This window comes from Delphinus delphis, chromosome 6 (assembly GCF_949987515.2).
Source record: "Delphinus delphis chromosome 6, mDelDel1.2, whole genome shotgun sequence".
NCBI classification, from domain to species: Eukaryota; Metazoa; Chordata; class Mammalia; order Artiodactyla; family Delphinidae; genus Delphinus; species Delphinus delphis.
In genome coordinates, this window is record NC_082688.1 from 64,384,862 (window position 1) to 64,410,988 (window position 26,127).

At 39.5% G+C, this 26,127-nt stretch overlaps 1 protein-coding gene across 1 annotated transcript in view; it reads right to left on the reverse strand.

Annotated features, from left to right (window-relative positions):
* TTC39B (tetratricopeptide repeat domain 39B) overlaps positions 1-26,127 on the reverse strand; it is a 136,263-nt gene that overhangs the window by 82,079 nt on the left and 28,057 nt on the right. The window contains exon 2 of the mRNA XM_060014764.1: positions 16,895-16,929. Coding sequence (XP_059870747.1) covers positions 16,895-16,929 — 35 coding nt within the window. The remainder of the gene's footprint in view (positions 1-16,894; positions 16,930-26,127) is intronic.

Here is a 26,127-nt window from a genome sequence, read left to right on the forward strand (position 1 = left end):
GACTAAAGGGTCTGCGTCACCAGAAAAAAATGGCACCGACTCAAATGCACAATTAGAAAAGGGTGGTCATGCAAAGGTCACTCTTGGGTAACTCCCATTTACTGTGATCTGCTACAAAGAGACTGGCTGAACCCAACACAGCACAGACAGCGGTGAAGTCTATGACTACTGACGCTATTCTGCCAGCATGCCACGGTACTTAATTTTTAAGGTTTTAATCACCCTAACAAAACAAAACGCCATAACGACGCCAACAAAGAACATAAGACAAACACAGTGAATACAAAGTGAGCCGTCATCATCCTTCCATTGTTCTGCAGCCCCATGCACACCTTGCAGCAGCAGTAAACCTGCCATAGCATCCCGGGAAGACTGAATCCTTCTCAGCAAGATTCACTATTTTCTCCAATTTCAGCACTCACTCTCAGGAACTTAAGAAAAAAAGATATGGGGGGCAGGGGGAACCCTGGCAGGCTTGACATGAAGGCTTTAATGAAGTCAATGTCAATTAACAAAAACTGCAGGTCTCCAGTGAAATTTCACTCCAATTTTTTTAATCAGCATAGCTTTCCTTAAATTAAATCCTCACACATCCAAAGAGAATGCTGCAATCACACCCCCAGGAACAGCTAAATAAATGCGACATACTCACAGGTTTAGAGCAGCTGTAACTTTGAAGGAATTAATATAGCCCCACTGTGAAGATGCCCTCTCTTCTACCAGATTTTTTAAAAGCCAATGAAAAGAAGGGACAATCCTCAATTTAAAAGGCAAAAAAATCCTCAATTTCTGTTTTATTTCTTGGTCTCTGGTAAGACTCTCAATTACTGAGCTTAAGAAAAGAAGTTGCCCGGCAGCTGACAGCATCCCAGAGCTTCCCAGGGCAGAATTTAAGACATGTCAGTTAAAGTGGCAGCTACACTCACTGCCGAAGCTGATGCTCCTGCAGGAAGGGATGCCGGGAGATTTTTTTTTTTTCCCCAATCTCTGCTGCAGCCTAATTCTAATCCATCACTGTTTGGTTATCCTAGGGAAGCAAGCAAGAAAAATACAAATAGCCTGGATTTATAAAATCCACAGGGCCTTTTAATGATTTTTCATCTAATCTAGGGATTCACCACTATCAAAGAGGGTTAAATGAGGAATAAAATGAATTACCTCTTTTGTTTTAAGGAAAACGTAAGAGCAGTCTGATGCTCCCAAGTTAGAATTGGATTTTATATCTTACTGACATTTTAAAAACACTAAATAAGGGAAAGTCAAGTTCTGTGAAGTTTTCGGTCAAATGGGTTAAATGCACAAAAGTTAAATTAGTGAAGTGAATGAAATATACATATAAAGTCACTCCATTGTAGATGGAAACTGCAATTTAAAATTAATATTAGATAAAGAATATTTGAATTGATTTTGATGAAACTCAAAAAAATAAAGTAGGCTTAGACATGGTCAGTGACTTGACAACTTTCTTGTCTTGCCTTAAGGGCTCTTACACATATTAGAACTGGACTGTTTCTGTGATGTGGCTCACAATTTAATCTGATTATAAAAGTATCAGGTAATGTACTCTGATATCTCCTGATTTTAAAATAATAAAGTCCTTACAGAGAACTGGAAACAAAGAAGGAAATTAAAACTGTACATGTATCCACCATGCATGTTATTTTTACCTGTAGTTAGGCTAACCAATGGCCCCAAAGATATCCAAGTCTCAACCCCTGGAACCTATGAATGTTACCTTATATGAGAAAAGAGGCTTGCAAGTGTAATTAAGTTAATAATCTTAAAATGGGAAGACTATCCTAGATTATTTGGTTTGGGCCCTAAATGCAATCACAAGTATCCTTATAAGAGGGAAGCAGCAGGGTATGTGACACAAAAGGCACAAGGTGATGTGACCATGGAACCAGAGTGATTTGAAGACTATGCTGCTCGCTTTGAAGTTTGCATAAAAGCAAAGTCAAGGTGCCCTCACAGAAAACTTTCTTTGCTGATAAAACAAATAGAAATTAAAAGCTTATAATTGCATTGTCTACAGGGGAGACCAAAACTATGCCTATACCTTTAAACATGCTACTTTATCAGAGCTACACGGAGCTTTAACACATTTTGAGATCATTCTGCTCACAGGTAATAAAAAAAATACTCCTTGCTGGCTTGAATACTTTCACTCTGGACAATAAACATAAAATAAATAACACAGAAATTACACAAAAATAAAAATCACGTATAAATCTCCAAATACCTCTTCAGTGTTAAGCAATTTCAGAGTCCTTTAAATTTGTTAGTGGCTAAGTCTTCAGACTATTAAATGTGTATGATACATGATACTGAACTATACGTTATTCATAAATAATGTACCTAATGCAAACATCACTTCCTCTCTGAGGAGTTCTAGCTACAATGTTCTACAAGCATGATGACACAAAGGGGAAAGGTAGGAAGAAGGGGAGAAAGGGAGAACCAGAGATACTGATTAATTTTCAAAACATAGCCAATGGAGAAGTTTGACACATTTCAAAAGGCAAAGCTCCCAAGTATCTGCTTTTGTGGTGTTTTATTACCCATTTCAGGTTGCTATTTTTATCCGGATGGATAAACATATCAGAAAACAAGGCAGATAAAAAATGGTAGAAAGTTAACAAAAGGTAGTGGAGCTCACTACAACCCCTAAGAGTATGACAGCTCATTTACATAAACTTCAGATGGAAAGTGAGTCAGCCCAGAGGTGAGTAAAGGCAAAGGAGTCACTGACAATCTGCACAGTGCTTAGTACGCCCAAACAATTGGACATTACCTAATTATGTATGTACGGGTTGATTAACACAACCAGCTGTCATCATTAAAAAGAAGAAGAAAAAAACACATCCCAAAACATCCTTTAACTCACTCTCTCTTTGAACAATCACAGCAATATCATTGTGCCCTATACTTGCTAAGTTCTCAGTAAATGATGGCTGGATTTTTTTTAATGCACTGCAAATCCCTGCAGTTTACTCTGAATATTCATCTATTGTTTCCGATTAGTACATTAATTCAACAAATTTATTAATTTGACAAATACATATTGAGCATCTACTATATGCCAAGCATCGTGCTTGGGTACAGGGTGCACCACGATGAGCAGAAGAGAACAGTCCCGGGGCTTCCCTGGTGGCGCAGTGGTTGAGAGTCCGCCTGCCGATGCAGGGGACACGGGTTCGTGCCCCGGTCCGGGAAGATCCCACATGCCGCGGAGCGGCTGGGCCCGTGAGCCATGGCCGCTGAGCCTGCGCGTCCGGAGCCTGCCCTCTGCAACGGGAGAGGCCACAACAGTGAGAGGCCCGCGTACCGCAAAAAAAAAGAAGAGAACAGTCCCATCCTCCTGGAACTTCAAGAGTCCAAAGGAACAGACGGTCAAAAAACAAGTAAAAAATAACTACAAAATGAGAAAGGGTATGAGAGGAACAAACAGGATGCCAAGATAGAGGAATGAGGAAGGAGTAACCTATTCAGGTGGAGTCATTAAGCAAAGTGGGAGGACATAGCACCTGAGAGCTGAGGATGACCAGGAAGAAGCTCTGGGAGGAATGGAAGGAAGTTGCTCTGGTCAGAGAGGCCAGATGCACAAATCTAGGGCAGCAAAGGTCTAGCTCAGTCAAAACCCTGTTAGAGGCTTCCGGCCGAGGGCAGAGATTGAGGGTGAGTGGAAGCAGTATGTGGGGACCTGACCTTGACCTCAAGCCTTGAGGGCTGAGGTAGATTGGACTCTTCATCCTCAGAGACATGCAAACTCATGCACAGATTCTAAGCAAGACAGTGACATCATCCAACTGAATTTCTAAAAGGATCACTCTGTCCTGAATCAAACAAACCTGCTGTTAATAAATTATGAGACAACTGGGAAATTTGAATACTGACAGGATATTTGATGAATGTTGTTAATTTTTTTAGGTGTGACAACAGCCTTGTGATGTTTTTAAAAAGAGACCTATCTTTTATATGCATACTAAAATACAGATACAGTGATGCCATAAAAGGCTTATAGATTAGATAATAGTTCTGTTTCAATGCAATTTCCTGGCCTTGTTATCTGAACGGTAATTATCCATAAGAGCATGTCTTTGTTTTCAGGAAGCACATACTGAAATATTTAGAGGTAGAAATAAAGTATACTGTCTAGGATATGATTCCAAATAACCTTGGGGTGGATTATAGATGAAAAACAATCGGCCTTGAGTTAACAGCTGTTGAAGGTAAGTGGTGAGTATACAAGAGCTCAGTTTACTATCCTCTTTATTTTTTATATATGTTTGAAATTTTTCATATTAAAATTTTAAAATAAGGTAACTTCGGCTGTTGTGTGGAGAAAAAGTGGGATGCAGTTGGGAGGGTGGAAGAATAGAGAACAAAGGAAGCACGAAAACACATTGGGGGCTCTTAAAGTAATCCAGGCAAAACCTGACAGTACCTCGAGCTAATGTAATAGAGAGGAGAGAGAGAGAAGTAAACAGATGGGAAATAAATGTTGGAGGTAGAAATCATCAGACTTGGTAGTAGGGAAGTTAAAAAAAAGGGAAGGAATCAAAGATGTCCACCAGGCACCTGGCTTGAGCAAGTGGGTGGAGACATTTACAAAGATGGAGAAGCCTGGGAGAGGAAAAGGTTTCGGAGGGATGAGGGAGGCGGCCACCAAAAGTTCACTTTGAAACACAGAAATTAAGGCATGTGGGGGCGGGGACTTCCCTGGTGGTCCAGTGGGTAAGACTCCACTCCAATGCAGGGGCCTGGATTCGATCCCTGGTTGGGGAATTAGGTCCCGCATGCATGCCGCAACAAAGATCCTTCATGCCACAACTAAAACCCAGTGCAGCCAAAATAAATAATTAATTATCTTTTTTTTTAATTAAGGCATTTGTGAAATGTCCAAGTGAGTGATCAAATAGACAAGGATTGGACCTATTTCCCATTACAACTGTTAAGGTAGTCCCGGACAGAGTAGTAGTCATGCCCAGAAGGCTGCTCTTGGAGGAGGTAAGGAAGTCAGTACTGGGAACAGGGCTTCTCTGACTTACAGGCACAACTTGGGTGTTGCTGCCTGGGGTTGAGTGATGGTCAGAGAGGCTCCTGAGCCTGCAGAAAAGGGAACCACAATGACAAAGGCCCTGTCCATAAGGGTTTACGAGTCATTTTCCATTCATTTTGCCACCAACACCACCAAGTCTTCCACCTCCCCTGGGCCTCCTTGGTCAAATGAGACAATTGGACCAAAGGGTCACCAAGAAGCTTTCCTTTGAGCTTAGGAAATACTGTCACTCCTCCTTAGAGTGAAAGGAAGCATTCATAGAATATACATACCTTAACTTAAAATGTGCATACGCTCCCCCCCCCATAAGCTTATATAAAGAACTACTTATTGTGGAAGATTCCAATACAATAGCGGACGATTAAAGAAGACCTAACAGTACAAAAGAAAATACAGAGAAAAGCAATTCAATACAGGGAAAAGACGCTTGGGATGCTGCTCACTCTGGGCTTTTTAGCGAAATGTATTTCCATTCACTGTATTCCATGGACTCTGTAACACAGATTTTTCATCATGTAATATCCCCAAAACCCAGATGTATCTTAAAATCAAGAGCAACTTTGATTGCCCTAGATCAAAGTTAAATTCTTAGGGAAAGGATCCACATTTGCTTCCGCCAGTTACCTGAAGGCAAAACCAAGCTGATCCACTTAAAATTAAAGTACCTGCTTGAAGCTGTTTGGGCCACACTGGTACCTAATATTCAGACCACAAAGTAGCTTGTGATTGAAATTCTGAGAGTGCTAACAAGTTAAACACAGGATTCCCATACAGCCCATCAGTTCCACTCCTAGGTATATACACCAGAGAATTACAAACATGTGTCCACACACAGAATTGTGCACAGCTGTTTATAGCAGCATTATTCACAACAGTCAAAAACTGGAAAAAACCTGATTGTCTATCAACTTATGAATGGATAAACAAAATGTGGTACATCCACACAGTTGAGTATTATTCAGCCCTAAAAAAGAATGAAATACTGACACATACCGCAACATGGAGAAACCTCAAAAGCCAGACACAAAAGAACATATATTGAATAATCCTATGTTTATGAAATGTCTATACAGACAAATCTAGAAGCAGAAATTAGATTAGTGGTTGCCTAGGAGTAGGAGTGGGAAAGGAGAATGACTGTAAAGGGGTGCAGGGTTTCTTTTTTGGGTGATCAATTTTTTAAAATTAGATTGTAATGATGGTTGTACAATTCTGTAAATATAATAAACTCCAATGAATTGTAAATTTAAAACAGGGATTTTATGGGATATAGTTTCATAATGTGATAGAGCTATTTTTTTAAAGTTCCCAGGGCAGAGAATCTCAAGAGAAGTTTTTTTCCCCTCCCTACCTAGTACCAAGATTGAAATACACACATTTCCTTACTGTGTCTTCCTGCATGACAGTTTTATTTTTCCCTTCCCTTCGGCAAAGTCACCTGTAAAATTCTCCATTGTGTTTTTCTCCTTCCTCAGTGGTATATACAATGTCAGCGGCATCTTAGATCCAATGAAATAATTAAATGCCAACCTGGTTAAGAAAAATCAGGTTGAGGTTGGGGCAGAGAGGTGCCCCTCCAGACCTGAGGAACATTTGGATTACCTAGACAGAGAAGCTGGGTCAAGGAAAAGATCACAGAAATATGAAAATTAATCTAACTCTGCCTGTAGTTGCTAGTTATAATTTAACTACTATGAAGAAAAATATTAACTGGATGTTTTTCAACTGTCATTCACCGAATATCACCCTAGATAACCTTAAAACAGACAAAATTATTACACCATAATTAACTGATCTAAACTGATGGGGGGCGGGGGGGGAGTTGCCTTAAAAGCTTTACCTCATTCTAATCTACAGTTTGTAGTTCAAAAGAGAAGGTGTGAAGAAGGACGAAATCCATGAGAAAAGCTACACTACAAAATATTTTTAATTCTACTGTAAGCTTCTTATCACCTGACTAAAAACGTCTGCCTCTTTCAACTTCTAGACGTAAGAACAAATTCACTGTAGTTCCTGTACGTGAACACACACATCCCATTGCCTCGAGACTTGATTAAACACCTATGAATTTCTATATAAGGATAAATTCAAAATTTTAATGAGGTACTATGGAATATTAAGAGATCACTGGTGAAAACATATTAAACCTGAATCTGCTCTAACAGTCTTTGCACATAAATTTGATGTCTCCTCTGACTTCTCTAAACTATCATAAAAAGAAAATCTTGATTAAGTAGTACTCGACCAGGCCCCCCAGTTAATTAGATTTTTGTGCCATGGCCCACTGTGGTTTTGATGAGAAAGAGGTTAATTGAAAACACTACCAATTCACTTGATTCCAAGCAGTGAGTCTACTCTCCTCACTAAACGGAAGCCAGGAATCCATGGTGACCCGAAATCTCTTGTGTCCACAGGTGTCCCAAGTAACCCTGGTATCTCTCAAAACCCAAAACCAATGCCAGCCACTCCAAGCTCCCAACCAGAAACAGCTCTTTGGAAACCCTGGAATATTTTATTTATTCTTCACATGTCATATCACTTAATTCATGAACAGACTTCATACCCACCACTACATTTTCAGATATGGTAGTTGTGTACAAACAGTGGGCAAGAAGGATACCCAGTCATCAGAGCACCAAGAAGCACATACCAGTATGGAATTGTTAAATCAGGGAGCCAGAGACTAAGGCAGAGCTAATCTTCTAGCAAATTTCTATAGGCCATGAGATGGGTCTAATGTACGGTTCCTCCCTGAGAGATTACCTCCTATGCTAAACAAGTCAGAAACTTCATAAACAATTTTTTAATTTTTAGAAAGGACATGTTCAATGTCCCACTAACTGTTTTATAAAAAAAAAATCTCTAATTTTCCCTCCAGTACGATCTACCAGCTTGTAAATCTAGCAACTTCCCCAAATAGTTAATCACTTAAAATAACACAATTGTTACCACAAAGATCCAGAACTACGAAAACCTACATCTGTGGTGGTGAATTCATTAAGCAGAAAAGGAGAGTAGGAGATAATTTTCTTTTGTGGAAATACTTTAAGGTCTCCCTCATCTGTTCACTTGCATCTTTTCATTAGAAATTCAGGAGAAAGTATTCACAGGAAGAAATTAATCACCAGGTTGGCAAGAGGACCACATCCTGCTACAGAGAGGTGGAAGCGTTGCTACCTGCACATAAAACCAAAATATAAAACCAAAATATGCGGTTCAATCAGCATATGGAAAAAGAACTCTACTGATTTCAGCAGCTAATGTATCACAAGAGGAATGTCGTGGCATCGTAAATTTAATAAGAGGGAACGAGAGAAATTTTGGCAAACCCTGAAATTAGGACAAAATAAAAGTTCACATAAAAAACAACTGAAGAATTTTTTTTTACAATTAACATATACTTGTAATCAGAGAGAAAACATACATAATATTTTAAAAGAAAAATCTTGAATAACAGATTACTTCAGTAATATTTTTAATTTCAGAAAGGGTCAGTAATACAGGAGACATAGTACAGTAACATCACACTCTATGTTATGGAATAAAGAGAAACATCCAAGAGAGCTTTCCCTGTGAATGAAGCACATCCTACTAACTTTCAAATGCTGTTTGAAAACATTTTTAGTCATTTTGGAATTTTCTTAACATATGTGACACAAGTCTCTACCCTCTTAAATAGAATATACTAGATATAATTTAAACTTTTTCCAATGTCTCAGAGACAGCAATATGAACATGCCTTTCTCAGTGGAGATTAACAGCATCCAAGGTGGGGGAGTAGTATACTACCGATATTTACTGGGCACCTACTACGTGTTTATACCCATTATCACATTTAAATTAAATTTCATTTTATCTTCCCAATAAATCTGTGAGAGGATGAAGAAACTGAGACTTAGAAACTGTCCCAGAGGGACTTCCCTGGCACAGTGGTTAACAAGCCTCCTGCCGGACAGGAATAAAGATGCAGACGTAGAGAATGGACTTGAGGACACGGGGAGGGGGAAGGGTAAGCTGGGACAAAGTGCGAGAGTGGCATGGACATATATGCACTACCAAATGTAAAATAGATAGCTAGTGGGAAGCAGCTGCATAGCACAGGGAGATCAGCTCGGTGCTTTTCGACCACCTAGAGAGGTGGGATGAGGAGGGTGGGAGGGAGACGCAAGAGGGAAGGGATATGGGGATATACGTATGCATATAGCTGATTCACTTTGTTATACAGCAGAAACTAACACAACACTGTACAGCAATTATACTCCAATAAAGATGTTTAAAAAAATTAAAAATAATTTTTTTTTTAATTTAAAAAAAAACAATCCTCCTGCCAATGCAGGGGACACGGGTTCGATACCTGGTCTGGGAAGATCCAACATGACGTGGAGCAACTAAGCCCGTGTGCCACAACTACTGAGCCTGTGCTCTAGAGCCCACAAACCACAACTACTGATCCTGCGCGCTGCAACTACTGAACCCCACGTGCCGCAACTACTGAGCCTGCATGCTGCAACTACTGAAGCCCGCATGCCTAGAGCCCGTGCTCTGCAACAAGAGAAGCCACTGCAACAAGAAGCCCGCGCACCGCAACAAAGAGTAGCCCCTGCTCGCTGCAACTAGAGAAAGCCCGCACACAGCAATGAAGACCCAAAAGCAGCCAAAAACATTTTTTTTTAAGAAAGAAAAAGAAAGAAACTGTCCCAGATCTCCCAGGCAGTAAATGGCAACTGAGACTGGTGCTCAAGTTCACCTGTCAAGTCCAAGGGCTTGACTCACCAGAAAGGTACATCTTGTTGTGTGCACCTAAGCTAGGTAAAACCATACTGCTGTGCTTTGGAGTTCTATGACTGTATGTCATATTTACTTTCTTCTTTCCCTGCCATTTTTTGCTACTATCAACAAACTGGCTTCTAAAACCACCTCCTCGGGAAGGGGAAGCTGGGACGAAGTGAGAGAGTAGCATTGACATATATACTCTACCAAATGTAAAATGGATGGCTAGTGGGAAGCTGCTGCATAGCACAGAGAGATCAGCTCAGTGCTTTGTGACTACCTAGAGGGATGGGATAGGGAGGGTGGGAGGGAGGCTCAAGAGGGAGGGGATATGGGGATATATGTATACGTATAGCTAATTCACTTTGTTGTACAGCAGAAACTAACACAACATTGTAAAGCAATTATACTCCAATAAAGATATAAAAAATTTAAAAATAAAAATAAATAAATAAAACCATCCTCTCAGCATACCTCTTAGAACTCTGGCAAAATTATGCCAAAAAGCATAAGTCTACTTACATTCATTGTAAATAGACTCTGGATGGAATCCTCTACTACAAGTAAAGGGCAAGATTTTTAGAGCATGGGCTCTAATACCCACTTTGGCTACCCTTACCCAGCTTTGGGCTCTATCTCAAAGAGGTAAGGTTCTCAGTTAGGTAAAGCATTACTATTATGTGTTGCTACAACTAAGGTGAGAGAAGCAAGTACCAGGGACATTTTGGCAACATTGAAAAGGAAACACAAAACTGTTTAAGAAAACAGTCTTAGGTGTCACAAGAAATAATGCACATCAGAAAACTAAAAGAACAAGGCAAGTTCTAGAATGGGTAAACCTTTGGGTTTGGTAAACTGAGCAGGACAGGGAAGTTAAATTTGGAAGTAAAAAAAATGCTGGCAACAGCAGATAAATGCAGCTGAAGACAGGCTGAAAGAGGCAATGAATGGAAAAGAAAATGTTAGATAACAAGAAAGTGAGATAGCATTAAAAAACTATTGTTTTCAAGATGAGAAGAAAACTGTAATATGGTTGACAATAGGATAAAAGAAGCTAAGACAGGGCTTCCCTGGTGGCGCAGTGGTTGAGAGTCCGCCTGCCGATGCAGGGGACACGGGTTCGTGCCCCGGTCCGGGAAGATCCCACATGCCGCGGAGCGGCTGGGCCCGTGAGCCATGGCCGCTGAGCCTGTGCGTCTGGAGCCTGTGCTCCACAACGGGAGAGGCCACAACAGTGAGAGGCCCGCGTAATGCAAAAAAAAAGAAAAAAAAAAAAGAAGCTAAGACATACAAAGCCTCCAAGAATTCCACATTTTAAGAGTTCACAATGGGTTTCTGATAGTCATGAATCAAAAACATCTCGATCACATGGGTCACTTTTGGATGCTATTCTTCTGAGAACCAGTCATACTAATATCGAAACATCTAAAGCAGATAAATAGAGCAGTTTTTGTGCAAACACAGACATAAAGGTCAAAGGAACAAAACAGAAAGCCCAGAAACACAGCATTATTATTTTAATGAGTGTATTATTTGATAAAGTAGGCATCAAACATAAATTTTCTTTTACTCACAGACTTAGCAAATGGCGTTGGACTACTGGGCTAGCAATTTTAGCGTTGGCATGAGATAGGGATCTAATTAACTTCAGTTGGGTTAAGTTCAGGATTTTCTTTTTTTTTAGTTCAGCTATGACCTCACTGATTTTCTCCTGGCTGGATCTATTTCTGAGAGAAGGCAGTCGAAGTCACCAACTATGATAACAAAATCATCTATTTCTCCTTGTATATAGTTTGTGCCTCTTGTAGTTTGATGCTCTGTTGTTAGGTACCTACACATTAAGAACTGTTATGTTTTCTTGGAGAACTGGCCCCTCTGTCAATTATGCAATGCCTTTCTTTATCCCTGATAACTTTCCTTACTTTGAAGTCTGCTCTGTCCAAAATTAGTATAGCTATTCCTGCTTTCTTCTGATTAGTGTTAGCATGGTATATTTTTCTCCGTCCATTTACTTTTACTCTACATGTGTCTTTTATTTAAAGTGGGTTTCTTGTAGACAACATATAGTTGGACCATGTTTTTTGATCTACTCTGACAATGTCTTTTAATTGGTAAATTTACACCACTGACATTCAAAGTGATTATGATATAGTTGGATTAATATCTACCATATTCATTACTGTTTTTTATTTGTTGCCCTTGTTCTTTGTTCCTATTCTTGTCTTCTACCCTTTTTCTGCCTTATGTTGTTTTAATTGAGCATTTTATATGCTCCATTTTCTCTCCTTTCTTAGCACATCAGCTTTACTTCTTTTTTTACTTTTTTTTGGTGGTTGCCCTAGAGTTTGCAGTACAGATTTACAACTAATCCAAGTCTACATTAAAGTACACTATACCATTTCACAGGTAGTATGAGTACCTTATAATAACAAAATAATCCTAATTCCTCCCTCCCACCCCTGTATCATTGTTGTCATTCATCTCACTTATATGTAAACATACATAAGCATGTATATATACATAAGATATAAACATAAGCATATATAACCAAATACACTGTTGGTATCATTTTCAACAAACTGTTATCTATTAGATCAATTAAGAATATGAAAGAATGTTTTATTTTACTTTGACTTATTCCTTCTTTGATGTTCTTCTTTTCCTCAAGTAGATCTCAGGTTCTGACCCATATTTATTTTTCCTCTCTCTATAGAATTTCTTTTAATATTTCTTACAAGGCAGATCTATGGGCAACAAATTGCTTCAGTTTTCGTTCACCTGAGAAAGTCTTTATTTCTCCTTTACTTTTGAAGATAATTTCAGAGAGTACAGAATTCTAAGTTGATGGTTTTATTCTCTCAATACAAACATTTCACTCTACTTTCTTCTGCTGGCCTGGTTTCTGAGGAGAAGCTGGATGTAATACTTACCTTTGCTCCTCTACAGGTAAGGTGTATTTTTTCTTTCAAGATTTTTTCTTTATCTTTGATTCTCTGTAGTTTACAAATAACGTACCTAGAGGTCATTTTTTGACAATCATCCTATTTGGTGTTCTCTGAGCTTCCTGGATCTGTGGTTTGGTGTCTAACATTAATTGTGGAAATTCTCAGACATTATGGTTTCAAATATTTCTTCTGTTCTTTTCTTTCTTCTTTCTCCTTCTGATGTTCCGATTATGCATATGTTACACCTGCTGTAGTTGCCCCACAGTCCTTGGATATTCTGTTCTGTTTTATTCACTCTTTGTTCTCTTTGCTTTTCAGTTTTTGAGGATTCTATTCCACTCTATTCAGGATTCTATTTCTACAGCCTCTAGCTCAGAGAGTCTTTCCTCAGCCATGTCCAGTCTAATAAGTCCATCAAAGGCATTTTTCATTTCTGTTAGAGTGTTTTGATCTCTAGCATTTCTTTTTGGTTCTTTCTTATGGTTTCCATCTTTCTGCTTACATTACCCATCTATTCCTACAGTCCCTCTACTTCTTCCATAGAGCCCATTGCATATTAACCATAGTTCTTTTAAATTCCCACATCCCTGCCACGTCTGGTTCTGACGCTTACTCTGTCTCTTCAACCTGTGTTTTTTGCCTACTGGTCTGCCTTGTAATCTCTTGATAGTTAAACATGATGTACATGATAAAAGGAACTGTTATAAATAGGCCTGTGGTCATGTGGTGGTGAGGCATAGGGGAGGGGAAGCATTCTATCGACCTGTGATGAGGTCTCAGTCTTTTAGGGAGCCTGTGCCTCTGGACTGGGAACTTCTCAAGTATTTCTCAGTTTTTCTTCTCTCTTAGATGGGACAGGATGGCCAGAGTGGGCTAGAGCTCCCCAGGGTCAGTTAAGTTCTGGTTAACTACTCTCCCCTGAGGGCAGGCCTTGTTAAGAACAGTAAACTCTGATGTATTTCAGAATGGTTCTTTTTCTTCTCACCCTACTGGAAGCCCAAAGGGATTTTCCTCCTCCATTTACTGTATAAATCTGGTACAGCTTCTGGAGGCAAATTTCACATTGGGGGTGGAGGGGCTCCATATGAGTGGGTCTCCTTATGGTTCTCAACTCCCAGAGTTATTCACACTGAACCCCGAGCAATTCGTCGATCATAGGTGACATTTTCCCACCCCTGCTCTGGCTTCAACTCTGTACACCATGACTCCCTGTATTTGCCCTTCTGTCCCTCCAGGCTTGGGAGCAGTGATTTTCTGTGTACCTCTCCTTTCTTATGGATGCAAAATGAGTTGTAGAATTTCCAAGTCTGTTTACCTCTTTACTTGTTGTTAGGACAAAGTGGCAACTTCAAGCTCCTTACTTGGAAAACCAGAAATCACAAGTCAAGTTCAGACGGTTTTTGTTTCCCTATAATTTGATTTTTTTTTAAACTAAGAGGTGTCGATTGGGATTGACATATATACACTAATATGTATAAAATAGATAACTAATAAGAACCTGCTATAAAAAAAATAAATAAAATAAAAACTAATAGGTGTTAGAAATTGCTGACAACGCCTTTCAGACCCAAAGGTAAAGCCACTGCCAGTCTAATGCAGCCACTGAAAGCTCAAAGAAACACAAGTTTTAATGTGTGCCACCCATCGGTCATGTCAATTACATCAGTCTGACCTGTCTTCATCTCCAAGACCTGAACCCCTCTCTGGTGTGTGTCGAGTGTTCTAGCTTCTCACTGGGAACAGCAGCGCTTCCACTGGTGAATTCCAGTCACCCGCCCCACAGTCAGATCCTTTTCTACCTCCTAGATTTCAGTCTACCAGGCCGCCCAAGCTCAATTCCTGCCAACGCTCAGGGCGGAGAAGCCACAGCAGAGCTGAGTAAGATTTCTGGATGGAAAATAATGCACTCACCTTAAAAGTCATTTTTTAAATTACACAAGTAGATTATCTTTCAGAGAGTACAGTATGAAAAGGGAAGGGGGGGAAAAGAGTAAAACTTTACAGTGGCAAGATCTGACAAACCCTATCTCAAGCCAAGTGATGAAGTTTAGCATCAACAGGAGTAAACCAGGTTGATAACATGTATCTTTGATATAATGTGATGAGAATGATACTTTAGGTCTGTGATCTTCCTCCCAAAAACACATGACCTCAGTCTAATTATGAGGAAAAAGAACCAGACAAATCCCAGCTGAGGGACATTCCACAAAACAAATGACCAGTACTCAAAACCAAGGAAACTCTGAGAAACCGTCACAATCAAGCACAGCCTAAGAAGACAGAATGAATGATTGTACTGTGGTGTCCTGAATGGGACCCTGGGACAGAAAAAGGATATTCCATAAAAACTAAAGAAATCTGAATCAAGTATGGACTTTAGTTATAACAATGTATCTGTATTAGATTATTAATTGTGACAAATGTATCATTCTAATGTAAGAAATTAATCATAGGGAAAACAAGTGTGGGATATACAGGACTCTCCACACTATCTTCATAATAATTCTGTAAATCTGAAACTATTGCACGGTAGAAAGGTTATTTTTTAAAATCCTAATCACAATTAAGTTTTTTATTCACATACACATTCAATGACATAAACACTAAAACTTTTGGACAATATAAAAATTTGCAACTCTAACATAAAAATAGCAATTAAGGGAAAGTATCTGTAGCAAATAGGACAAAGTATGAAGGTGTATATAAATTTTAAAGTTCATAAGTATGTAAAAAAAAATTGAGAAAAAAGTTAAATAGGCAAAAGAAGACTAGAATTCATACAAAAGGAAATGCAATGGACTAAACAATGATTATAAGAAAAAAAATTGGGGGGTTGTGTGCACCACATGGCTTGTAGGATCTCAGTTCCCTGACCAGGGATTGAACCCAGGCCACGTCAATGAAAGCCTAGAATCCTAACCACTAGGCCACTAGGGAACTCCCAGAAAAAAATTTTAAGACAAAACAATTAGGTATCATTTAAGCAGCAAAATGGTTTCAAATAATACCTAGGGATGATAATGCTACATTTTAAACCACTTCACTTATACGCAGTTCACAGCCGTGTAAACTGGTGAAACTCGTTTGAAAGTGCTGTGGACTGAATAGCGTCCCCCCAAATTTCCCATGTTGAAGCCCTGATCCCCAGTGTGATGGTGTTTGGAGATGAGGACTTTGGGAGATAATCAGGTTTAGATCAGGTCTTGAGAGGGGGGCCCTCATGACTAATGCCCTTATAGGAGGAGACCCCAGAAAGCTTGCTCTCTCGCTCTCTCTCCCTCTGCCATGTGAAGACACGACGAGAAGGTGACCATCTGTAAATCAGGAAGAGAACTCTCACCAGAACCTGACCACACTGGCACCCTGATCTCTGACTCCAGAACTGTGAGAAAATAAATCTCTGTTGTTAAAGCCACCCAGTCTATGGTATTTTATTATGGCAGCCTGAGCTAACTAACACAGAACGGCAACTTGAGAAATATCACATTAAGAATAAAAATATTCATCCCTTTTAATCCAATAATTCTACATGGGTGAATTTAACCTTTTGGAGATATTCAAAAATATGATAAAGCTATACACATCAAAATGTTCACTACTTAGTTTTAAGTTTTTAAACCAGTGAAAAACTAAATGTCTAACAAAGGAGAAATGAATAAGTAAATTGCAATGTTCCATTTGATCTCATATGATGTCATTTAAAATCATTACAAAAATTATGTAGGCTTATAGGAAACGCTTATAATAAAACTAAGTGCAAACCAAAAGCAAAAATCTACAATATGAGGCTAACCATGTAAATAAATATGGGCAAGATGTAAAAGGGTTAGCTATAAACAAATAAAATTTAATTTGTTGGAAAACATTTTTTCTTTCATTTTAGTTTAATTAAGGTTACAAGAAATAAGACTCAAAAATATATTTGATAGTAACTTTAGACAGATCCTTTCTTAAGCTTAATCACATCCTAACTGTTAAATTATGAAGAAGTGAATTTTTCCAACAATAGCCACTACACTCAAAAAATTCAAAAAAATGAGAAGAAATATTTACATTTCTTATAAGAAAACCGTCAATTTTTCTCTACTACATACTTTTTCATTATGTTACTACTTACACAGAGAGGGTTTCCAAGGCATCTTCAAAGATATCCTGGGGGGGAACAAAAAACACAATGAGTTTCTCAAGAATCAAGAAATTTAAATATAAAAGAGTGTGTGTGTGTGTGTGTGTGTGTGTGTGTGTACTCCCCGTGTGTGTGTATTCCCCGTGTGTGTGTGTGTACTCCCCGTGTGTGTGTGTGTACTCCCCATGTGTGCGTGTACTCCGTGTGTATGTACTCCCCTTGTGTGTGTGTGTACTCCCCGTGTGTGTACTCCCCATGTGTGTGTGTGTGTGTACTCCCCGTGTGTGTACTCCCTGTGTGTGTGTACTCCCTGTGTGTGTGTGTACTCCCCGTGTGTGTGTGTACTCCCCATGTGTGTGTGTGTGTGTACTCCCCGTGTGTGTACTCCCAATGTGTGTGTGTGTACTCCCAATGTGTCTGTGTGTGTGTGTACTCCCCATGTGTGTGTACTCCCCATGTGTGTGTACTCCCCATATGTGTGTGTGCGTGCGTGTCTGTGTGTGTGTGCGCGCGCACCTCTCAAGGCAGAGTGGGGACAGTTTGGGTGGGCTGCAGTAGAACCATTCCACTTAACTCTTACTAATGGCATTCCTTTCAGAGAAACCAACACGTGAATTTAAGTGAGGTTTAATTTAGGGTTGGTTTTGTCACTAATAAGACGAGTAAGCTACTCAGCCAGCAATCAGACTGGGCGAATCTGAAGAGAATGTGACTCCTTCAGTGGGGTCTTCACTCCTCAGTCTCATCCAACCCAGAGCAGAATAAAACAAAGAACAGGACCTGCCCGATTCAGTCGTCTCTTTCTCCATGGCTGGCCACGTTAGCACGTCTGGGCCTTCGTGTCACGTCTAACTCCACTACCCGCCCAGCAAGTCTCCCTGTCAGCAGCCTTTATCTGTAGCGTACAGGGCAGCCCTTTCCTTCATGCCACTGGCCTGTTCAAAATCTGCAACAGGAGAAAAACCCAAACACACACACATACACACATAACACACACACTCACATCTGCTCACAAATCCACACATGCACCCCACGCTCATACACACTGGCTCATACACTCGGTCTCACCCCTAAACTCACAGTCATACACAAACACACATACACTCACTCACTCACAAACTCACACTCACACTCGAAGCTCCCTCACAGCTGCAAAAATCAAATCCAAGCTCCTCATCCAGGGATTTGGGACCCACCATAACCTAGTCAAACCTTCAAGGCCTCCTTCTCTCACATCCCTACCACCTTCGCCACAGCCAAGCACCAGGACCTCACTGGTCTCCCTACTCCCAAGCCTGACATCTGCCATTCAGCTCTTCACACAACAGCCGCAGTTATTCTTTCCTTTCCCTTCTTTTAATAAGCTCATACCATTCCACTGCTTTAGACCGCTTTAAAAGCTTTCCATTGCACTTAGAATAAACCCAAATTCCTTCCCATGATCTACAAAGCCCTAAATGACCCTGCCAGCCTCTGTCCACCTCTCCACCCACCAGACTCACTCCACTTCAGCCAAAGGTCTGTCCTTCTGGTCCGTGCACAAGCCAAATTCATCCCACACCTCTCTGCATTGTCTCTCTTTCCTAGAATGTTCTTCACTCAACTCTTCCTATGACTGACTCATTCTCATCCTTCCATTTGCAGTTCAGAAAGCCACCTCCTCAAAGAGACCACCTCTGATAATGCTAATTAAAAGTACTAATAGCAGCTTACTTATAGTTTCCCATCATCTGATTTCTTTCATTCATAATACTTATCATAGCCTCTAATCATCTTATTTGTTTTCTTGGTTACAATCTATCTCCATTAGGGCAGGTTCTCATTTATCATGTTTACAGAGAAACCGCCAGGGCTTGGCACAGAGCTGTTGCTCAACAGCTACATGTTGCCTAATGAATGAATGAACTGAGCTTGGACCATCAAAGCACTGATCACATCACCTCATTTACAGATAGGACACAGAAATGAGGAAGGAGGGTTACAGACCTTTTCCCTCATGTGACCATTAATACTGAACAATGTATACAACATACTGATTCTGCATTTAGGCAGGAAAGGAAAAAAAATGTAAATACGAAAAAGAAGAAACAACATTATAAGTAGTGGCAGAAGTGAGTTTAGAATGTGGGATCCCTGACCTATTGATCTATATTAATACCATACTCTGTGAGGGAGGCACAGTCAAGGGCAATTCTTTCTTACTCCTCACTCTCCAGAAACTAGTGATTGGAACAATATCAGAAGACTTTGTCATTTTGAATCACAGCTCAGTGTCCCACATGTGAGGGGTTGTGGAGAAGGGGAGAGACGAATACTCTCCAGGAATACAGCTCTGGTAGTGATGACCTGTTACCTGTGCCAGACACCAGCTCATGGTCCCTCTGCCATCCCTTAAACCCACCTGGGCTGACCTGTACCAGGAAGGGGAAATGCAGAGAGCATGCCCCTCGGAGCTTCTGTGCATCCAACCCCTTCCTCACAAACCTCAACCCAGAGCAGCTCACAGCAGACACTGAGATACTGAGTGGGCTTCAGAAAGGATAACTCGGAAAGCCAGTTCTCCTTTTAAAAGGAGACAAGGATAATATTTACACTTAAACAAGTAATACCCCCATCCCCACCTCAAAACAAGAAACACTAAGTTATATCCAGTAAGAAATCATCTTCACTTGAGGAACATCTCTCCATTTTGTCATATGCAGAGGGTTCTCTAAATAAAGCATTCTGTACAACGTGGTAACCAGAGTTAACAATACTACATTACATATTTGAAAGTAGTTAAGAGAGTATATCTTCAAAGTTCTCATCACACACACAAAAAGTTATAACTATGTGAGGTGATGGATGTGTTAACTAACCTTACTATGGTAATCATTTCACAATATATGCATATATCAAATCGCCAAGTTATACACCTGAAACTCACACAATGTTATAGGTTAACTACATCTCAATAAAGCTGGTGGAATTTTTTAATTAAAAAAGAATCTTTTAATTTTTAATTTAAAAATCTATTTTTTTCCACTTAGATGAATAATAAAAATTTAAGAGAATGCCTCTCTTAGTAATGGAAAAAATCCACCAGAGTTCTAGGATATTATTCTAATAAACTAGAGATGAGAAAGAGAGAGTGAGAGAGGAAGGAAGGAAGGGAGGGAGGGAGGGAGGGAGGGAGGGAGGGAGGGAGGAAGGGAGGAAGGGAGGGAGGGTATTGACTTAAAAAAATGCACAACGTAAGAGTGGCGAGTTAAGTTTGATTTGGGGCAGAATGAGGACTGCAGCCCAGGAGACAGCATTTCAGATAACTGAGAAACTGCTCCAAGGAGGCGAGGGGAGGAGCCATGATATATAGGAGTTTTGCAACAAAGGGCAGGTAGTCTGGAATGGCAAAAGATTATTGTTAATTAAAGAAAACCAGATATCTCAAGTTAAAGAATTTAGCGCTTTTGTATATATGGGAAAATGCAAGAGTCTGGGCTCGCTGAAATCATTCCTTTGATGTGCACCTCAGATATCTGTGGCCAGTATCCTGTATTTTCACATCCTGAGTTTCCTCAGGGCTCACCGCAGGGAGTGGCTTCATTCTGATGGCTGCTAGATGGCAGGTATTCTTTTCAGCCCTGAGTTTCCTCAGGGCTCACCCGCTCACATTGGAGGGCTGCAATCGTTGATGACCGTGACATCCTTTGTTTATTGATAAGGCAGGAAATACTCCATTTACAAATATTCCATTCCATTTATAAATATTCCACTTATCAAGGGGAAGAAAACTTTGTCTCTGAAGGCCAGACAAAGGGTAAACTTTTTTCACTTAAGAAAAAGGAAAGGTAAAGAGAAGAACTAAGACTTAACGAGTGCCTATCATGTGTCAGGCACTTTACAAAAGCTCCTCCCAATTGGCAGCAAGCAAATCCAGTCGCAGGTAACTGCCTGCCCAATATTACACAGCTGGCAAGTGACGGAAGTGAGATTCACCCTCAGATTTCTTTAACGCCGAAGTCTTTTTTTCAATGTTAATAAAACACATCCAAAACTTGGAGCTAAGGCAGTTGGGCAGAAGTGGAGAGTGGGTGGGTGAGGAGGTGGCGGCATATCTCTGCAGGTCATACTGCATGTTGTTACACAAATCCTCCCAAGGATTCCTGAATTCTCTAGGAGAACTTCCTTGTGTTTGAGACTTTTCTATTTACTATGAGATTAGAAACCAGATACTGTGAGATGACATGTTAGCTTGCAGATTTCGGAATGGTGAGAAAACCTCAATGATTAGTTTTATAGCCCTGTAGGACACTATCCAGTTTTACCTGTAGCCTAGCAATCTTAATCTAACACTGTTTTTCTTTTAAGCCTATAAATACCCAGTTCCACAAATACCCGGAGAATCAGTTTACCACCTCACTGTTTTCCTCGTTGATAGGCTAAATAAAATTTCTACACGTTCACTTTATATCTTTATGAAAGTCATATTTCTAATTTTTGGAAATTATATTTTTAAAACATCTTTATTGGAGTTTAATTGCTTTACAATGTTGTGTTGGTTTCTTCTGTATAACAAAGTGAATCAGCTATACATATACATACATCCCAATATCCCCTCCCTCTTGTGTCTCCCTCCCACCCTCCCTATCCCACCCCTCTAGGTGGACATAAAGCACCAAGCTGATCTCCCTGTGCTATACAGCAGCTTCCCACTAGCTATCTATTTTACATTTGGTAGTGTATATACGTCCATGCCACTCTCTCACTTCATCCCAGCTTACCCTTCCCCTTTCTCGTGTCCTCAAGTCCATTCTCTACATCTGAGTCTTTATTCCTGTCCTGCCCTAGGTTCATCAGAACCATTCTTTTTTAAGATTCCACACATATGTGTTAGCACATGGTATTTGTTTTTCTCCTTCTTACTTAACTCGGTATGACAGATTCTAGGTCCATCCACCTCACTACAAATAACTCAGTTTCATTTCTTTTTTTGTTGTTGTTTTGTTTTGCTTTGTTTTTTTGCGGTATGTGGGCCTCTCACTGTTGTGGCCTCTCCCGTTGCGGAGCACAGGCTCCGGATGCGCAGGCTCAGTGGCCATGGCTCATGGGCCCAGCCGCTCCACGGCATGTGGGATCCTCCCAGACCGGGTCACGAACCCGTGTCCCCTGCATCGGCAGGCGGACTCTCAATCACTGCGCCACCAGGGAAGCCCTCATTTCTTTTTTACAGCTGAATAATATTCCATTGTATATATGTGCCACATCTTGTTTGTCCATTCATCTGTCGATGGACACTTAGGTTGCCTCCATGTCCTGGTTATTGTAAATAGTGCTGCAGTGAACACTGTGGTACATGACTCTTTTTGAATTATGGTTTTCTCAGGGTACATGCCCAGTAGTGGGATCACTGGGTCGTATGGTACTTCTAGTTTTCATTTTTTAATGACCCTCCATTCTGTTCTCCATAGTGGCTGTATCAATTTACATTCCCACCAACAGTGCAAGAGGGTTCCCTTTTCTCCACACCCTCTCCAGAATTTATTATTTGTAGACTTTTTGATGATGGCCATTCTGACCGATGTGAGGTGATACCTCATTGCAGTTTTGATTTGCATTTCTCTAATGATTAGTGATGTTGAGCATCCTTTCATGTGTTTGTGGGCAATTTGTATATCTTCTTTGGAGAAATGTCTATTTAAGTCTGCAGCCCATTTTTGGATTGGATTATTTGTTTTTTTGATATTTAAGCTGCATGAGCTGCTTGTATATTTCACAGATTAATCCTTTGTCAGTTGCGTCATTTGCAAATATTTTCTCCCATTCTGAGGGTTGTCTTTTTCTCCTCTTTACGGTTTCTTTGCTGTGCAAAAGCTTTGAAGTTTCATTAGGTCCCATTTGTTTATTTTTGGTTTTATTTCCATTTCTCTAGGAGGTGGGTCAAAAAAGATCTTGCTGTGATTTATATCAAAGAGTGTTCTCCCTATGCTTTCCTCTAGAGGTTTTATACTGTCTGGCTTTACATTTAGGCTTTAATCCATTTTGAGTTTATTTTTGTGTATGGTGTTAGGAAGTGTTCTAATTTCACTCTTTTACATGTAGCTGTTCAGTTTTCCCAGCACCACTTATTCAAGAGGCTGTCTATTCTCCATTGTATATTCTTGCCTCCTTCATCAAAGATAAGGTGACCATATGTACATGGGTTTATCTCTGGGCTTTCTATCCTGTTCCACTGATCTATATTTCTGTTTTTGTGCCAGCACCATATTGTCTTGATTACTGTACCTTTGTAGTATAGTCTGAAGTCAGGGAGCCTGAATCCTCCAGCTCCGTTTTTCTTTCTTAAGATTGCTTTGGCTATTCGGGGTCTTTTGTGTTTTCATACAAATTGTGAAATTTTTTGTTCTAGTTCTGTGAAAAATGCCATTGGTAGTTTGATAGGGATTGCATTGAATCTGTGCATTGCTTTGGGCAGTACAGTCTATTAACAATGTTGATTCTTCCAATCCAAGAAAATGGTATATCTCTCTCCATCTGTTTGTACCATCTTTAATTTCTTTCATCAGTGTCTTATAGTTTCTGCATACAGGTCTTTTGTCTCCCTAGGTAGGTTTCTTCCTAGGTATTTTATTCTTTTTGTTGCAATGGTAAATGGGAGTGTTTCCTTGATTTCTCTTTCAGATTTTTCATCATTAGTGTATAGGAATGCAAGAGATTCCTGTGCATTAATTTTGTATCCTGCTACTTTACCAAATTCACTGATTAGCTCTAGCAGTTTTCTGGTAGCATCTTTACGATTCTTTATGTATAGTATCATATCATCTACAAAAGTGACAGTTTTACTTCTTCTTTTCCGATTTGGATTCCTTTTATTTCTTTTTCTTCTCTGATTGCTATGGCTAAAACTTCCAAAACTATGTTGAATAATAGTGGTGAGGAGTGGGCAACCTTGTCTTCTTCCTGATCTTAGAGGAAATGGTTTCAGTTTTTCACCATTGACAACGATGTTGGCTGTGGGTTTCTCATATATGGCCTTTATTATGTTGAGGTAAGTTCCCTCTGTACCTACTTTCTGGAGGGTTTTTATCATAAATAGGTGTTGAATCTTATCAAAAGCTTTTTCTGCACCTATTGAGATGATCATATGGTTTTTCTCCTTCAATTTGTTAATATGGTGTATCACATTGATCGATTTGCGTATATTGAAGAATCCTTGCATCCCTGGGATAAATCCCACTTGATCATGGTGTATGATCCTTTTAATGTGCTGTTGGATCCTGTTTGCTACTATTTTGTTGAAGATTTTTGCATCCATATTCATCAGTGATATTGGCCTGTAGTTTTCTTTTTTTGTAACATCTTTGTCTGGTTTTGGTATCAGGGTGATGGTGGCCTTGTACAATGAGTTTGGGACTGTTCCTCTTCTATATTTTGGAAGAGTTTGAGAAGGATGGGTGTTAGCTCTTCTCTAAATGTGTGATAGAATTCACTGTGAAGCCATCTGGTCCTGGGCTTTTGTTTCTTGGAAGATTTTTAATCACAGTTTCAATTTCACTGCTTGTGATTGGGCTGTTTATATTTTCTGTTTCTTGCTGGTTCAGTCTCAGAAGGTTGTGCTTTTCTAAGAATTTGTCTATATGTTGCAGGTTGTCCATTTTATTGGCTTGTAGTAATCTCTCGTGATCCTTTGTATTTCTAGTGTCAATTGTTACTTCTCCATATTCATTTATAAATTTATTGATTTGAGTATTCTCCCTTTTTTTCTTGATGAGTGTGGCTAATGGTTTATCAATTTTGTTTATCTTTTCAAAGAACCAGCTTTTAGTTTTATTTGCTATTGTTTCCTTCATTTCTTTTTCATTTATTTCTGATCTGGTCTTTATGATTTCTTTCCTTCTGCTAACTCTGGGGTTGTTTTGTTCTTCTTTCTCTAATTGCTTTAGATGTAAGGTGAGGTTGTTTATTTGAGATGTTTCTTATTTCTTGAGGTAGGATTGTATTGCTATAGACTTCCCTCTTAGAATTGCTTTTGCTGCATCCCATAGGTTTTGGGTCATCGTGTTTTCATTGTCATTTGTTTCTAGGTATTTTTTGATTTCCTCTATGATTTCTGCAGTGATCTCTTGGTTATTTAGTAGCTTATTGTTTAGCCTCCATGTGTTTGTATTTTTTACAGTTTGTTTCCTGTGATTGATATCTAGTCTCATAGTGTTGTGGTCAAAAAGATACTTGATACAATTTCAATTTTCTTAAATTTACCAAGGCTTCATTTGTGACCCAAGATATGATCTACCCTGGAGAATGTTCCATGAGCACTTGAGAAGTGTATTCTGTTGTTTTTGGATGGAATGTACTATAAATATCAATTAAGTCCATCTTGTGTAATGTGTCATTTAAAGCTTGTGTTTCCTTATTTATTTTCATTTTGGATGATCTGTCCACTGCTGAAAGTGGGGTGTTAAAGTTCCCTACTATTATTGTGTAACTGCCAATTTCCCCTCTTATGACTGTTAGCATTTGCCTTATGTATTGAGGTGCTCCTATGTTGGGGGCATAAACATTTACAATTGTTATATCTTCTTTTTGGATTGATTCCTTGACCACTGTGTAGTGTCCTTCTTTGTCTCTTGTAATAGTTTTTATTTTAAAGTCTATTTTGTCTGATATGAGAATTGCTACTCCAGCTTTCTTTTGATTTTCATTTGCATGGAATATCTTTTTCCATCCCCTCACTTTCAGTCCGTAGGTCTGAAGTGGGTCTCTTGTAGACAGCATATGTACGGGTCTTATTTTTGTATCCATTCAGCCAGTCTATGTCTTTTGGTTGGCACATTTAATCCCTTTACATTTAAGACAATTATCAATATATATATTCCTATTACCATTTTCTTAATTGTTTTCAGTTTGTTATTCTAGGTCTTTTCCTCCTCTTGTGTTTCCTGCCTAGAGAAGTCCCTTTAGCATTTGTTGTAAAGCTGATTTGGTGGTGCCGAATTCTCTTAACTTTTGCTTGTCTGTAAAGGTTTTAATTTCTCCATCGAATCTGAATGAGATCCTTGCTGGATAGAGTAATCTTGGTTGTAAGTTTTTTCCTTTTATCACTTTAAATATGTCCTGCCACTCCCTTCTGGCTTGCAGAGTTTCTGCTTAAAGATCAGCTGTTAACCTTAAGGGGATTCCCTTGTATGTTATTAGTTGCTTTTCCCTTGCTGCTTTTAACATTTTTTCTTTGTATTTAATTTTCGATA